This window comes from Saccostrea cucullata, unplaced genomic scaffold (assembly GCF_032062105.1).
Source record: "Saccostrea cucullata isolate Sc308-1 unplaced genomic scaffold, CSIRO_AGI_Scuc_v1 ctg578, whole genome shotgun sequence".
NCBI lineage: Eukaryota > Metazoa > Mollusca > Bivalvia > Ostreida > Ostreidae > Saccostrea > Saccostrea cuccullata.
The window spans coordinates 119,980-137,500 of record NW_026932815.1 but is presented as its reverse complement, the minus strand read 5'-3'; the positions used below and the strand labels follow the sequence as shown (position 1 = coordinate 137,500).

The window sequence follows — 17,521 nt, the reverse complement described above, 5'->3', positions numbered from 1 at the left end:
TGCTAAACTTATTTACCTATCAAGTTAAGTTAAGACAGTAAAAAGGAATTTGTCACTCAGTATTTATCTAAGGAATAAGTGTCAATCCTCAACCTCAAAGAGCGTTCTACTTGTATGATAATTGCGTATGTGTGATAAAACTGCCGTGGACTATCCCGGACGTGAACATTAGATGTATTGGACATTCCGTATCAAGAAAATATAGCTTTACTCTGGACTATTCCGAGTTACCAAAACCTTTGTGTGTATGTCCATGTGTGAGCGTTTCAACCTGTCTTTGTTTTATGTGACTTGACTTGATTTATTTTTCAAAATACAAACTTTAACTTTTTATTGCTTGACTTTCGTTTTATAAATCATTTGTGTTACTTTCACCAATTATATTCTATTAACTTTGTTAACGTTGAATTGCTAAAAACAATAGTGTAAAAATCCAGAATGAAAATAATGAATGTAATAAATAAAATTATTAATTGTCGGAAATGCAATGCAAAATTCGGGAAATCAAATGCAGCGAAAACTGGTAGCCCCCCCCCCCCCTCCCAAAAAAAACAACTACACTGTAGTACATGTACACACTTCGATGCTCGATTGTATACTCTAATCGGCACAAGTTTTAGAAATTAAAACGTTTATGAATAAGAAAGTTTAGTGACGCGTACTTATCTCTGCCGACTTTTTAAAAAAAAATTATTTGACAACCTGCGAATTAAAAAAAAAGATCGCGTATGATTATTGGTTAATATTATAATAGGTTATGGATTAATCATGGATTTCAACACCAGCCCTGGCCTGCCATTCTCGACTCTGAAGGAAAGCATTGTATCATTTCAGGGGGGTTATGTATCGCAATGAGTGGAAATTTAATAATTTAATCTCTTTTAGTCTAATAAACACGAAAGAATTTAAAGGCTTGGAATATTTGTTTGAAATTACAGGAAGCAATTTTGAATTTGTAAGAAAAATTTCTAATTCTTCATTTTTTTTCTCGTATTCTTAAAGCTCATATATGTTGGGTGCTCTTCTGTGTAAAACAGCATGTACTTAGTTAATATCAAGTACATGCACATAAAATCGTGTCATTGTAATATTCTAGCTTTTTATTCGATGAAATAAAAGAAATTTATAATTTAATTTTCGATTTTCATGAGAATTGAAAACGTCACTTCCACTTACAATTTATACTGTGTGCATTTGTCATGTTTGTTTGTAATTGCTATTATAAACAACATCGCAATTTTTCCTGAAATGATTTAAGCAATTAGAATAACTTGATATAGGCCCGTATACATGTAACGATTGCAATTACTTCAAAGTTGAGAGGGAGACGACGGCGCCTAAATATGTGTATCTTTCCAATAATAGAATCATCCGTTCAAATTAAAAACAATTAAGTTGCAGTTGTGATATCCCGATTCTTTAAATAACGAAACTATATTGTACTTCACAAGTGTAGAATTCAACATTAATTTATGTACATGTGCAATTACAATCATAATCAAAATTGGCAGAGTTGTCGATAGGTCATCCTGCGTCACCTATCAATGTAACCGATGGACTCGTCCAGAGAAATCATCTGTACCTGAGTAAAAGCGCAGCGCCTCTTATTCATTCGTCAAAGAATAGAATCAGACATTTTATCTTTTAATACTCATACATGTTCAAGAAAACCTTTATATTTGTGTCTAGAAATATTCTTACGATTTACGCAAATATTATAACAAATTCTTGATTTTAAACTCAGTAAATCGATGACTAGCATCGTTTTAGATAACTCTGGGACTCGCGTAAAAATCAAAGAGCGGTAATGTTGACCTCCGGAATGTATATAGGTCAATGCGCGATCGATAAACGGGTTGCACAATTGTAAACAAAAACAGTCAAAGTCCGAGGAAAATTCACGATGCATGAATTAAATGACAGTGAATTATTTTAAGCTTGATTTTTTTTTTTATAAATAATGCTACATTGAGTATCGAATGAAAGATGATAAGTATTTTTCCTATCTCCCGTCTTGTAATTTAAACTAAATACAAGGAGAAGGTTGTCTCTGAATAATCTGTATGACATCCAGCTAGAGAATACGTTAAAAACTTTATTTCAACAAAGTTTAACATTCAATTTAGTTAAGTATATTATTCTTATCCAGTTTATTTCAGTTATAGTACGTGTTATTCGCGTATGCATAAAGAATTCTTCACTTGCTGTATAAAATTAATCAGTTACCTGTACATGGATTATAAAGTTTGCTGCTCATTTAATAACACAAGATTCGAACAAATAACGTTTTCATGAGATCAATAAGATGTTAAAGAACCCATTTCAAATCGATAACCATATCGAAATTTTACCGTTTTTGAGTTATAATGCAAAAACTTTCAAGTTCCCTTGACCCCTAATTTGAGGGGCCAGCCCCTTTTTAATGATGTCAAATGATAGATCTTAAAATTATGCACAATATTTGTGAAACACGTCTTAACAAATTATTTTTAGTTTAAAAGATACACAAGGAAATATATGTAAAATTTGGCACTTTTAGGCATTCTCATTTTTGACCCCTATCTAACACCGTTTTGAGCGCAGAAATCGAAAAAGAAAAACCGATGTGCACAACTTCAATTCTTTCAGTATTTAAATGCAGTAGACATTCTGCTCCAGCTTTTGTCGTTTCTGAGCCTTTGTCTGGAAACGAACAGTACCAAATTTTCATTTAAAGGGAAATAACTCGAAAGCGGAAGGGAATTTTTGAAATGTATGAAAACATTTTAATTGAGTTTTGTAACGTCCAAAAACTCTGAAAATTTGAGCGAAATCTGTTAAGAAATGAGCGAGTTACGAGGTCTCAAAGTTGGCGTCTAGGAAAAAAAAAGAATAATAGGAATAATCTTAACCATCAGAATCAGTAGAAGGTCTTCCGCCTGAGCGGAAGACCTTAATTAAAGTTTAGTCATATTGATATGTAAGCCACCTCATGTATTGAAGATTCAAATTATTGAAATCATGGCCCTTTGGGGTAGGGACGGAAACAATTGGGAATCAAATTCAAATTATTATGAAGTTATATATAGGAAGAAAATGTTTTTAAAAAATCTTTTTATCAAGAAAAGCAAAGCTATATGCTGTATTAATATGAAGGCATTCTCAAGTAGTATCAAAGTCAAGCAGCCCCCCCCCCCCTTCAGTAAACTTTTCAGTTATGATCTGATTTGTGCTTTTTCCTAGCCGATTTGCTCAGGTGAGCGATGTGGCCCCTGCGCCTCTTGTTTTTTCTTGTTTTCAGAATGGCTAAGTTCGGATGGATTTTGTCGATATTTGATGTCGGATGAAAACGCTCCTGTGTATTTAGAAAGGTTGGACATATACATGGACATGGATCAACCTCTGTGTCATTACTTCATTAATTCTTCACACAACACATACCTAACAGGCAGACAGTTTGGGGGGCGGTCCTCAGTAGAGATGTATAGACAGGTGCTTCTGGCTGGATGTAGGTACGTAAATCTTACAGATCTACTGAAAAGTGTCAATAACTAGGTGTATGTACTATACATATATTTTCTGTTAGGGTTGGGGTCAGAGTAGCCATAGTTAGAGAAAATCAGTATTCCCATGACCATCAGGAGAGCATGGGCCTCCTTTTAACATACAAAATTTTTGGAAAACAATTCAGGTTGTCTTTGAATTGTAAAACTGGTACGTGAAGCATGGCAGTCATTCTCTTTTAATTTTTTTTTTTTTTTTAGGAGTATTGAGTTGGATATTTGGGATGGAACAAAAGAGGAGCAAGAACCCATCATTACCCACGGCATGGCAATGTGCACAGATATTTTATTTAAGGTACATTTACTGGTCAAAAACCAGAAGGGTTTATGGGGTGGAATGGTGTCTGTCATCTGTCTTTTTGTTTCAAAATGCACTTAGATTTCATTCAATTTCATTCAAAGTTCTCAGGAGGACTTGAATAAGATAAATAATTGGCAATTTTAAAAGATTTGTGGATTTTGTGTTTCTGTTTCTCCTTTACCCAGTAATTTGACAGACCACACATTTTTTTGGCCTTAGTACAATAGAATTGATATTAATTCCTCTCACCTTTGAAATATATTGACCAATAAAGGGATATTATATAATTATGACCCGGTGTTGATCCTTGTCTCTTGTTCCATGTTGGTTAATTGGTTAAACCTTCTGGACAACGTACAGTAAAACACGTTTAGTACGAACACGGATATAGCAAATTTACGGATATAACGAAGTTTTTATTGGTCCCCGGCAAAATTCTTAACAAATCCTTGTAAAATTTTACGGTTATAACGATCTCTGATATAACGAATTTACGGATATAGCGAACTGATTTTGAGTCCCGTTGAGGTTAAATATAATGAATTTTAAATCTTTTATAACGAACTTTCAAGGATTTCAAAATTTGAATAATTGAACTGACTTTATTTTCTCTCAGCACTTGTATATAAAATTCAATTCATAATACCTTAGTTATCGAAGGTATATGTTTTGTAATAATTGCTTCCCTAACATATTTGATAGTAACACTTGAAGGAAAACATGCATATTGCGAATTCTCTATATATGGTTATACGAATTCGTTATACGGATATAACGAATAACGGATATAGCGAATTAAATTCACAGGTCCCCAGGACTTCGCTATAACCGTGTTTTACTGTATAGCTCTTTTTGGGAATTGTTGGACCATTTTCAACCAACATCTGATGTAAAGCATCCATTGTTAAAGAGAAGTAAAAACATTGAATTCAATTTTATTTTTTTTTACCTCTTGGGGTCTGAGGGATGTGGCTTAAACCATCAAAATACATGTACGGGGTAAATGCAATCATCAGAAACCTTTTGGTCTTCAGTATTTTAAACTGCATCTTTCAGAAATTTAATACACATATTTATTATGAGAGAGAGAGAGAGAGAGAGAGAGAGAGAGAGAGAGAGAGAGATTGGATTTATCTGCATTTCAGTCCTTGGGTGCTGGGGTACAAATGGTAAAGGGATCAAACTTTTGCGACAGTGCGATCTATGTTGAGAATTGTGTGACTAGTTACAATGTGATTGAAGAATAAGATTTTCTTGTTTGTATTTGTAGGATGTTATTCAGGCAATAGCAGAAACAGCCTTCATCACTTCTCAGTATCCTGTTATACTGTCATTTGAAAATCATTGCAGGTTTGTCATGCTGATTAGAGCATTTTGCCATAATTATCTGAGTATTTCTTATAAAATAAGAGGTAGTTTTTAGCTAACCTCAACAAAGTCAAGATGAGCTTATGCTATACCCCCGGCTGCCTCGGCATTAGTGTCGGCTTCCAGGTTAAAGTTTTAGGTGCAGGTCCATTCCCAAGTAACTATAAGCCCTACCTGGACCAAACTTACATAGGGGATGCATCTAGAGATAGAAATTACCAGACATTCTTCATATGCTTGGTCTGACCCACATTTTCCAGATGCGTGACCAGGTTATTTTTAGCTCTACTGGTCAGAGACCAGAAGAGCTTATGCGATAGTAATGCGTCCGGCGTCCGTCCGTCTGTCTGTAAACAATTTTTCAAAACGCTACTCCTCCTACAGTTTTGGTCTGATTTCAATATAACTTGGCACACAAGTAGACTACACTAAGATACATAGAATAGTGCATCGATTTTTGATTTCAATAAATGGTGTTGCCATGGTTACTAAAAATAGAATTTTCTGTGAAATTCCTTTAAAACGCTACCCCTCCTACAGTTTTGATCTGATTTCAATATAACTTGGCACACAAGTAGACTACATTAACATACATAAAATAGTGCATCGGTTTTTGATTTCGATGAACGATGTTGCCGTGGTTACTAAAAATAGAATTTTCTGTGAAATTCCTTTAAAACGCTACTCCTTCTTCATTTTTGGTCTGATTTCAATATTACTTGGCACACAAGTAGACTACACTAAGATACATGAAATAGTGCATCGGTTTTTGATTTCGATGAACAATGTTGCCGTGGTTACTAAAAATAGAATTTTCTTTGAAATTCCTTTAAAACGCTACTCCTTCTTCATTTTTGGTCTGATTTCAATATTACTTGGCACACAAGTAGACTACACTAAGATACATGAAATGGTGCATCGGTTTTTGATTTCGATGAACGATGTTGCCGTGGTTACTAAAAATAGAATTTTCTGTGAAATTCCTTTAAAACGCTACTCCTTCTTCATTTTTGGTCTGATTTCAATATTACTTGGCACACAAGTAGACTACACTAAGATACATGAAATAGTGCATCAGTTTTTGATTTCGATGAACGGTGTTGCTGTGGTTACTGAAAATAGAATTTTCTGTGAAATTCCTTTAAAATGCTACTCCTCCTGCAATTTTGGTCTGGTTACAATATACCTTGGCACACAAGTAGACTACACAAAGATACATAAATTAGTGCATCAGTTTTTTGATTTCGATGAATGGTGTTGCCATTGTTACTAAAAATAGAAATGTCTGTGAAATTCCTTTAAAACGCTACTCCTTCTAAAGTTTTGGTCTGATGGCAATGGCTCCTTTTTACTCATCCTTTGTTATAAGTACAAACCAGTAGAGCTTCAGTCTCAACAGAGACTTCTGGTTAACTGTATACGGAGTTAAAAATATATATTTGTACTCATCAACAATTGGGAACATTTTACTTGTCTTAGCAGTACTAGTAAAGTAAGTCTTTTCTCGAAGTGGACTTAAAAATCTACAAGGTTTGATCCAAAAGTTCATGGAATTTCTTTCTAAAATTTTATCGTGATTTGATGAAAGCAAACAACAGGCATATTTATAATAAAGAGTCATAATGCAACAATATTGGAAAATTTCACAACTTTCCAATTACCAATAAGGTCACATGAGCTTTCTGAAAATGGATTGTTGTGAAACCTGGGGGAGACTTCGACGTAACGTCAAGTTTGATTTGTCAGGTTACGCTATAGATGCATCTCACCCTAATGTCCAAGTTGAATACGTACTATAAGTAATTCTAAAAAATGCTGTCCTCTTCTCCATTTTTTTCCTCAAAAAAGCCTGGGTATCCTCTCGCATTAATTTATCTTCATTTTTCACTCATATTTCAAAATACTCCCCATCTTTCCATATGATGTTCCAATTTCAGTAGCAATGTCAAGAACAGTACGTCAGCCGACAAAGTCCATTAACGCTTTTAATTTGTCTAGGGGATAAACACTTAAAACAGAGCCCCCAAAAGGCGGTCACACCTTTAATCAACATCTATGGAAGTTCTTTTTTTCTTAAATTTCTTACACCAATGGAAAACCAGTAACTAAATGCATTTTTCCCCAGTCTCTGTTAATAATATACGCATTTAACATAGAGTGATCCCAGGATTTTCACAAAACTTATGACTTGACGGAAATTTGATGTTGTCTAACAACTCATGAATGAGTTGAACTAGAATGAATGAGATGAACAAGAAATCAACAACTAATAAACTAGATATCCAGTAAAATCAGTAAAACTCTCACACAAAGGTTTATAAAAGATCAAGCAATCGCAATAATGACATAATTTTCATTTTATATACCACATATGGCGGTTTATTCTCATTTTACGTATTAAGAATTTAAATGAGAATAAATGCATTAATATCTCCCCCTCATTTCCAAACAACGGTTTCTATGGCAACTGCAATAGAGTTACTATCATAGATATTTAGGGCCCCGCAAGGATTTGCGGGTGCCCTATAGTAATCACTCTGTCTGTCCGTCTATCATTCTTCCGTCCCCAAATTTACTGTTTTTTCCTAATAACTTTTTTTGTGGTTGCCCAATTAAGATCAAGTTTGGTATGGTAGTTCAATAGGCAGAAAGACATATTTTGATGCTAAGTTTGTTTCTCTATGTCCTCTGGTTTGGAGCTGGGGTGGTGGGGTATATTCCTTAACTTTATATAAGAATGCATTGGCAAAGAGAGATAACTGCTGAAGATGTTCCCATTGTAAACTGAATGCTGCTTTGAGTCCCATGGGATTAATTAGCTTTCCTCCTGAAGAAAATCCAGAGCATTATCTTTATCTGTCACATTGAGATGAATTACCACATCTGTCTGCAAATGAAGTTTGTTTTGAAGTTAAGTCAATTTGGAATGCTATGAACACTCTGAAATGTGGATGTAAATATAAATGTTTGTACTTTATTTTTGTTAAAATAGTTATGATTTCATTGAATTCTAAAAAACAAGAAATGGATTAAAAAAGATATATTTTTTATTTCAATAAATTTTTTTTTTTTTATTTTACTTTTTTCCCTTTATGTAAATTCAAGAATATTAATTTTTAAGTAGTTGTATAAAAACCCCATTCTATCATTAATACTGAAAAAGTTCTTATTGTAACTTTAGAAGAAAATGATGAGAGAGGTACAATTAATCCCTTTGGATTAATTATCTAGCCTGCTGCAGAAAATTTAGTAGGCTTTTTCTGATCAAAATTTGTCCGTTGTCTGTCGTTGTCGTAGTCGTTGTCGTTGTCTTCGTAAACTTTTCACATTTTCATCTTCTTCTCAAGAACCACTGGGCCAATTTCAACCAAACTTGGCACAAAGTATCCTTGGGTGGAGGGGATTCAAGTTTGTTCAAATGAAGGGCCACGCCCTTTTCCAAGGTGAGATAATAATGAATTTGTTAAAAATTAATGGCATTTTAAAAAAAATCTTCTCCAGAACCGCTGGGCCAGGAAAGATGAAACTCATGTGGAATCATCCTCAGGTAGTGTAGATTCAAGTTTGTTCAAATCATGACCCCCGGGGTAAGGGTGGGGCCAAAATGGCCGACCCAAGTTTTACATAGGAATATATAGGAAAAATCTTTAAAAATCTTCTTCTCTAGAACCACTGGGCCAGGAAAGATGAAACTCATGTGGAATCATCCTCAGGTAGTGTAGATTCAAGTTTGTTCAAATCATGACCCCCGGGGCAAGGGTGGGGCCAAAATGGCCGACCCAAGTTTTACATAGGAATATATATGAAAAATCTTTAAAAATCTTCTTCTCCAGAACCACTGGGCCAGGAAAGATGAAACTCATGTGAAATCATCCTCAGGTAGTGCAGATTTAAGTTTGTTCAAATCATGACCCCTGGGGCAAGGGTGGGGCCAAAATGGCCAACCCAAGTTTTACATAGGAATATATAGGAAAAATCTTTAAAAATCTTCTTCTCAAGAACCACTGGGCCAGGAAAGATGAAACTCATTTGGAATCATCCTCAGGTAGTGTAGATTCAAATTTGTTCAAATCATGACCCCCGGGGCAAGGGTGGGGCCAAAATGGCCGACCCTAGTTTTACAAAGGAATATATAAGAAAAATCTTTAAAAATCTTCTTCTCAAGAACCACTGGATCAGGAACGATGAAACTCATTTGGAATCATCCTCAGGTAGTGTAGATTAAAGTTTGTTCAAATCATGACCCCCTGGGGCAAGGGTGGGGCCAAAATGGCCGACCCTAGTTTTACATAGGAATATATAAGAAAAATCTTTAAAAATCTTCTTCTCAAGAACCACGAGGACAGGAAAGATGAAACTCATGTGGAATCATCCTCAGGTAGTGTAGATTAAAGTTTGTTCAAATCATGACCCCTGGGGCAAGGGTGGGGCCAAAATGGCCGACCCAAGTTTTACATAGGAATATATATGAAAAATCTTTAAAAATCTTCTTCTTCAGAACCACTGGGCCAGGAAAGATGAAACTCATGTGGAATCATCCTCAGGTAGTGCAGATTCAAGTTTGTTCAAATTATGACCCCCGGGGCTAGGGTGGGGCCAAAATGGCCGACCCAAGTTTTACATAGGAATATGTAGGAAAAATCTTTAAAAATCTCTTTCTCTTAAGATCCACTGGACCAGGAAAGATGAAACTCATGTGGAATCATCCTCAGGTAGTGTAGATTCAAGTTTGTTCAAATCATGACCCCCAGGACTAGGGTGGGGCCAAAATGGCAGACCCAAGTTTTACATAGGGATATATAGGGAACTCTTTTTAAAATCTTCTTTTCAAGTACTTCAAAGCTATGATTAGTGATATTTATATGGAATCATCCTCAGGTAGTGTAGATTCTAGTTTGTTCAAATTATGAACGCATGGAGGGGGGGGGGTGGAGTAAATTCAAGCCTGATGTGCTCAGGTGAGCGCTGTGGCCCCTGGGCCTCTTGTATATAAGATAAGCTTCATAATTGTTAAAATATACATTCAATGTTAAGTTGTTCTTTACTGCCTAATGTAAATACAAGGATATTATTTACAGGTTTTTGAATGTTCAGGAATTATCTTGAAATTTTAAGAATACAGTTGCTGTTGCTTATTCTTTGTAAATTTTTTAATCATTCCGTAAGCTGCACCCTTTTAATTCTATCCCATGGCGGGGCCCTTGCTGACTGGTCAGTTTTCTAGTTTAAATGTTTTTTATTTAAAATATTCAAGAAGTGTCTTTATTCTCATATGTAGGGATGTCAAATTGGTCAATTTTTAATACTCGGTTACTCGGACGTTTTTCCGATCGAGTACCCGGGTACTCGGTAAAGGTGTAAATAAATTTGAACAAGTATAAATTGATTACTGTAAAACATTGTAAACCCTTCTATAAATAAAACTACATGCTCTGATAGAGGTTTACCCGTAAATGTAAATTCTGTTGTTACAATGATGAGCACTGCATGCCCGACGAAATTTGATATAATTTTTTTTTTAAGTTCAATTTATTTATCAGGTAAACACAAGAAATAAAATCATAAGTGGTTCACAGTGTTATTGTTTTTAAAAAAAACACACAATATTCTCCGTAATTGTAATGTAACTCTTTGTTGCGTTTGACGTTCAGGCATCAGTCGTCAGAGCTACGTACAGTATCAGTTTGAACTTGATCAAGTTCTCCTAACAGAGCGGATTTACAATTTTCGTTCACTTGTTCGATCCGAGATTTGATAGTATTACGGGACGGTATTTTGTAGTTAGGTGCAACGATAGACATCAGTTTTTTAAAGCCTTTGCCTTCAACAATTTGTATTGGCATGTAATCAAACACAACCATATCAACAATCGCACGTTTAATATCATCTGTCTCTTGTCCTGAGAATTTATGCTTCTCAGGGAATTGACAAAATTATCTAATTCATTTAAACATAATAGACCTTAAACGATGTTCAGTGAAAACAAATAATTAAAGGAAACCAAAAATAAGGGTAGAAGACAGCTGAAGGTGAGAAAAGCCAGGTAACACGTGCATGGTCACGATAATTACTGTATAAACACTGCCACAGGCGATAACTGTCATTCAGAGGCATAGGAAACCCTAATTACTGTATGTACAAGCGCAATGAGCATTTTACGTTTTTAAACATATTGTTTAATGCATTAATAAATAAACTTAGAAATATTCAAAAATATAAATCCGAGTAACCGATTACCGATTTTAGTATTCGATACTCGGACGTTCGATCGAGTACCCGGTTAACCGGGTACTCGTTGACATCCCTACTCATATGTAATTTTCAACCATTTTCACTAAAAAATAAATAAAATATGAAGAAATTCCACGAACTTTTGGATCAACTCTCTTATATATCATAGAGTTAATTGTTCATTCTCCTTCACCTGTATGAAATATATTGACAAGATATTCTTTTTTTCAGCAAGCCACAGCAATATAAAATGGCCAAATACTGTGAGGAGATATTTGGGGATATGTTGTTGAAGAAACCATTGGAAAATTGCCCTGTAAATCTGCTATGATTTCTATGATGATTTCAAGATTCTTAACATCTTTATTAAAGAAAAATTAGAGTCTTTAATTTCAGTTCTTTGCCTTGTTGATAAATATTGAAATACTTAAATTGGCCAATGAAAGGGTTAAAAATATAAATTCTTATTGCTGTCTCCGAGTTATTCCTTTTAATACACACATTCTTTTTTGATGAACCATTTTCTGTTACAATCTTTTCATTAATCATCAGTTACAACCTGGAGTACCCTTACCATCACCCAATCAGCTCAAAGGAAAAATACTCATCAAAAACAAAAGACTTCGCCCAGAGGTGGAAAGAAGTAAGTCATCACAGTGACAATGCTATAGATTCTTACATGTTCAAAACAGGGCCTTCTTAGGTAGGGTAGGGGATCAAAATTATACTTAGGAAGAAAAGAGAATTTCATTTTTTACTAGAACTAAATTATAGAATTGTATGAAAAAGTATTGAGGACGTATAGATTCTAAATTGTTTCATTAAGTTTTTAGCCCTTAATGCCACGATTTGACGCACTGGCCATATCCTTAGAATGTTTGCCTGGCTGCCCCTTAGAGCGTTTTAGATGAAATGGAGTGCTGTTTAAAACTGAACTAATAAGGGTCAAAATATTTCATTTATGCTATCTTTTATATATCGTTGGATTCGTAATGAATTGAATTTTTCAAATCTATTTACATAATTTCGATTGGATTTTTCTGTAAAAAAATAATTCAGGTGAAAGCAGGTGTAAATAGCAAAATAGATACTGTAAAATGAGAAAATTTGGCGCATACGTATTTTAGCGCAAATGCAAGTGGGAATACATTGGCGCAAATAAATTTTAGCGCTTGCTCTTGTCATTAAAACATATAAATGTGATTTTTTATTTTTAGCTCTACTGGTCAGAGACCAGAAGAGCTTATGCGATAGTAATGCGTCCGGCGTCCGTCCGTCTGTCTGTCTGTCCGTCTGTAAACAATTTTTCAAAACGCTACTCCTCCTACAATTTAAGTCTGATTTCAATATAGCTTGGCACACAAGTAGACTACACTAAGATACACAGAATAGTGCATCGGTTTTTGATTTCGATGAACGGTGTTGCCATGGTTACTAAAAATAGAATTTTCTGAGAAATTCCTTTAAAACGCTACTCCTTCTACAGTTTTGGTCTGATTTTAAAATAACTTTGCACACAAGTAGACTACACTAAGATACACAGAATAGTGCATCGGTTTTTGATTTCGATGAACGGTGTTGCCATGGTTACTAAAAATAGAATTTTCTGAGAAATTTCTTTGAAACACTACTCCTTCTACAGTTTTAGTCTGATATAATATCATTTGGCACAAAAGCAGACAACACTAAGATACTTTAAATAGTGCATCGGTTTTTGATTTCGATGAATGGTGTTGCCATGGTTACTAAAAATAAAATTTTCTGAGAAATTCCTTTAAAATGCTACTCCATTTACAGTTTTGGTCTGATTTCAATATCACTTGGCACAAAAGTAGACAACACTAAGATACTTAAAATAGTGCATGGGTTTTTGATTTCGATGAATGGTGTTGCCATGGTTACTAAAAATAGAATTTTCTGAGAAATTCCTTTAAAATGCTAATCCTTCTACAGTGTTGGTCTGATTTCAATGTAACTTATTACACAAGTAGACTATACTAAGATACATAATTTTTGATAAGTACAAACCAGTAGAGCTACAGTCTAGACAGAGACTTCTGGTTTTTTATCCCATCCGTATTTGACTTTTTGGTTAGTCAAGCACGGAAACACAATAGCACTCCCATATATAAGTAAACGTTCGTCAACTTTACTGTGGGGACGTGGAACAATGTTAAAATTTATTATAATTTTATTTTGAATAAAAGAAGTGGAATATTTACGCATTTTATTCATATTAAAACAATACATGCATCAAAAGAAAGTTACTTGCAAACAAAATTATTATAACAGTTCATGTGAAAATAATTGTTTATTTAATTCTTATTTAATTATTTAATTGCATATACCTTGCCTGGCTTTGCATGCTCTACACCGGGGATAGCGTCATCCCCTTAGCCGCGCTTCACTGACCACATGCACCTGTGGCAGTATATCGAGAAAACTGACACTTAATAATGGACAGGGTGGCGGATGGCGGTATGCGAATTTGGCGTTATAAAGAGAATTTTATATAGCAGGAACAATGTTCTTGGGAAATCATGGCGGTATTGCGAAAATGGTGATTAATTGAATGGCGATAATTCGAGAATTGACTGTATATTACACATATAGATCATTATAATTTTTAAACCTTTCAAGAAATAGGTAGTTTATAGCTTGAATTTCATGTATTGATTTACTGGATGAGAAAATATTGCGTATTGACTGAGTTATATGCTCTAAAAGCATCGTATGTAACTGTCCGCCATTTTGAATTTTGATGAGACTTTCCAAAATTCATTGTTTGCACAGGTAAATCACGTGATTTCTAACTTTAGTATGATGCAGTCATCTATTGTTAACCTGCAGGTGGCCACCTGTGCTCTGATATCTAGTAAACAAGCGGTAATTTCAAGTCAAATCAACATTTAAATACACGTGCGTCAAAAGTCATCATTAAGGGTTGGGGGCTAGGCGTCAAAAGTCCTCATTAAGTGGTATAGAGGGAAAGGTCTAAGGGGGAAAGTGTTAAATCATGGACCCCTTTGGACTTCATAAGGCAGTTTTAAAAAAATCCTCTCATGAACTATTAATAGGGTGGCAATTTTTCATAATATCACAAAAATCTTTTAACCTTCAGTAGACCACAGTGGTAACGTAACTCAAGTGAGCATTGTGACTCATGGGCCTTTTGTTATCCATGTCTCGGTAGATGCTGGCACAAAAAAGAATCCTCACTGCTCAAAAGCCATAAGTGCCAAGCACAGGTCTAAATTTGCAGACTTTTCCTGTGAATGGTCACATTTCAATCTTTCATTGAGTGAAAAATTCTTGAAGGAACGTGAAACGAACAATTGTAGTATCTCAATTTTACATGGATTCAACTTGAATCATGGCATCCTTTTTTATGTTGACAAAGGAAGTTACAGTGTATTTAGGGGAAAAAAAACTGCTGAAGGAGAACAGCAGGGCCAAAGGTGAGTGCTTTGGCCCATGTACCTCATTTTATCATTCATGCTTTGATTTTCAAGATTGTTAGGTGTTAAAATAGATGTTATATTTTTTGCGAGATTAAGGATATCTGATCCCCAGCCAGGAAGGATAACTCCAAAAATTAATATTTAATTTGAAATGCATCAAATTGAAGCTTGAAAATGAAATTTTTTCATGCAACAATTTTCATTTTATTCATCTTCATAAGATTCAAGGTTTTTGGAAGTCTTAGAAAAGGTCTTATAAAAGCTGACATTTGTACCCTATCAAAGGAAAAAATCAATACAGTTTTAGAGAAATAAGATTCTCTTGAATCCAGTCTTAGATACCAATGTTTATTAGCATGATATGAAATAAGAAGTGATTTGTGTTGTCTTGCAATGATAACAAAAGCCTTTTACACTATGTATTATAGAATACATGATGGAAATAGAAGACAAAAAGAACAAAATAAGTATAAAAACTATGACAATTTCTCTGAATGCCAGGATACCTATCGCTTTTTAACCTAAAATATATTTGTTGATCAATTTGCAATTAGAAAATGCATTGCTGATATTCCAATTCGCTTTTTCTGCAAAAATATTGGAGATTTGACAATTTTCCCTACATAATATGATAAACTTTAATTTTTAACTTTAAAGAAATATTGTGGATAAATTTACATAACTTTGTGGATTCAGAGATACTTTTATGAGTAATTTGATTTCTTAACTGCTTATTTTATAAACCTGAGGATCAGACTACCTTAAGGAGAGTGTTGGCTTCTTGTTTAGTCTTGTAATTATGGAGATCATTTTCTTGATCACAAAATGTTATTGTTTAATATGTAGGGATTTCAAACATGAACACTATGGTTAAAAATGATGCCAAGTATTGATTGATTTACATTATACAATTAATTACCCTCTACCTGGCCCACTCGTTGACCTGCCCTGACCTCGGCCGCTACGCGACCTCGGTCAGGTCAGGTCACCTCATGGGCCAGGTCTTGGGTCCTTATTTCACTATGTTGAACTCAAAAGGGGTAATCAATTGTTTTATTATACTGATATATGTTGAAAGAATGAATCTCTAACCGTTATCACTTCTTTCTTTGATCGGGATTTGGATTCTGTATACTCAGTATAGTGAAGTTGTTTACATTGACGTCTGCAAGTCGTGTAAGTTTTTGCATCATGATTTACTGATTAAAACAATATCTGGTTGATAGCAACATACATTGTTATAATTAACGATTACTTTTCCTCTACACAAAGCCAGTCAAAATCTAACACAAAATTTAACTCTTAAAAGAGCCGCTTCTACATTCCATTGAACTGAATTGTAACGATATTTTGAAATGAGTAAACCGTTAAAGTTAACAATAAAATTTTACTGTATTCTGTATGGTAATGTAAAACAGACCATACACATATTAAAAACATATTGTTTTTTCTCGAATAATTATTATTTTACACATTAACTTCACTCAAAAAGGAATTTTGATTAAGAGGTCATTATTTAGCGGTCATTAATCATAATGACCGGGTCATTATATCCCACATGCAAAGATTCCTAGGTCATAATTGCTGTAAACAGTACCTTTTGGAGTCATTATTGAGTTTTAAAGTTTTCTTACCAGCCAATCAAATTCGAGTATTATCAAGGTATAATAATATACAGTTATTGACAGGGTGAGTGGGCAACATATGACTTGTTGGACCTGAAGGTGAAAATGTTGCCCGAAGCCGCAGGCCAAGGGCAACATTTTCACCTTCAGTTCCAACAAATCATGTGTTGCCCGAATCCATATTCTTATGTTGGACCAACAGGCCGTTCAATAGTGAAATCATTAGACCGATGTAATAAACATTTCTTTTGTTGGACTTTTTATAAGTAATAAATATATAGAAAGCTATTTATAAGGGTATAACAATTATATTTAATTACTTGTGTATGCATGAATGTTTCCAGCTGCAGAAAAAATATAGATTGATGAAGTTGAGATTTATTTATTTTTAAGTCACCTGAGTCACTCAGGTGACCTATTGCTATCTGTTTTCGTCCGTCGTCATTCGTCGTTTGTTGTTTGTCGTCAATCGGTCATAAACTTTTGAACATTTTTAGCTTCTTCTCAGCAACCACTCAATCAATTTCTACCAAATTTGGTATACAGCATCTATGGGTGAAGGGGAACAAAATTTGTGAATTTCATGGTCCCTGCCCCCCCTGGGGCCTGAGGGTTGGGGCCAAAACCACTAAAATTAATGCAATCTTTAAAAATCTTCTTCTTTACTCCTGGACATCAAGCAGTCAAACTGTTAGCATGAATGTAATGACCATTGAGTCCTCCACCAGAATTGTGAAATTCATGGGTTTTGGTGTTAGGGCGGGGCTCTATTGATTATATAGTGAAAATACATTAATTCTTTGAAAATTGTCTTCTCTGCTCCTGGGTATTAAACAAACTAACTAAGCCTCTTCCAAAATTGTGAATTTTAATGGCCCCAGGGTCAGGTGTTCTGGTCTTAGGGTGGGGCTCTATTAATTATATACTGAAAATACATTAAATCTTTGAATATTTTCTTCTCTGCTCTTGGGTATTTAGCAGATGAACTACCTA

The 17,521-nt window shown here is 34.5% G+C and overlaps 1 protein-coding gene across 4 annotated transcripts in view; it reads left to right on the top strand.

Annotated features, from left to right (window-relative positions):
• The window catches only part of LOC134236242 (1-phosphatidylinositol 4,5-bisphosphate phosphodiesterase beta-4-like), a 75,048-nt gene that overhangs the window by 31,197 nt on the left and 26,330 nt on the right, over positions 1 to 17,521 (top strand). For all 4 annotated transcript variants that reach the window (XM_062718417.1, XM_062718416.1, XM_062718414.1 and 1 more), the window contains exons 12-16: positions 3,281 to 3,491; positions 3,744 to 3,837; positions 5,114 to 5,193; positions 11,674 to 11,758; positions 11,995 to 12,085. In XM_062718417.1, the coding sequence (XP_062574401.1) occupies positions 3,281 to 3,491; positions 3,744 to 3,837; positions 5,114 to 5,193; positions 11,674 to 11,758; positions 11,995 to 12,085 (561 nt within the window). The remainder of the gene's footprint in view (positions 1 to 3,280; positions 3,492 to 3,743; positions 3,838 to 5,113; positions 5,194 to 11,673; positions 11,759 to 11,994; positions 12,086 to 17,521) is intronic.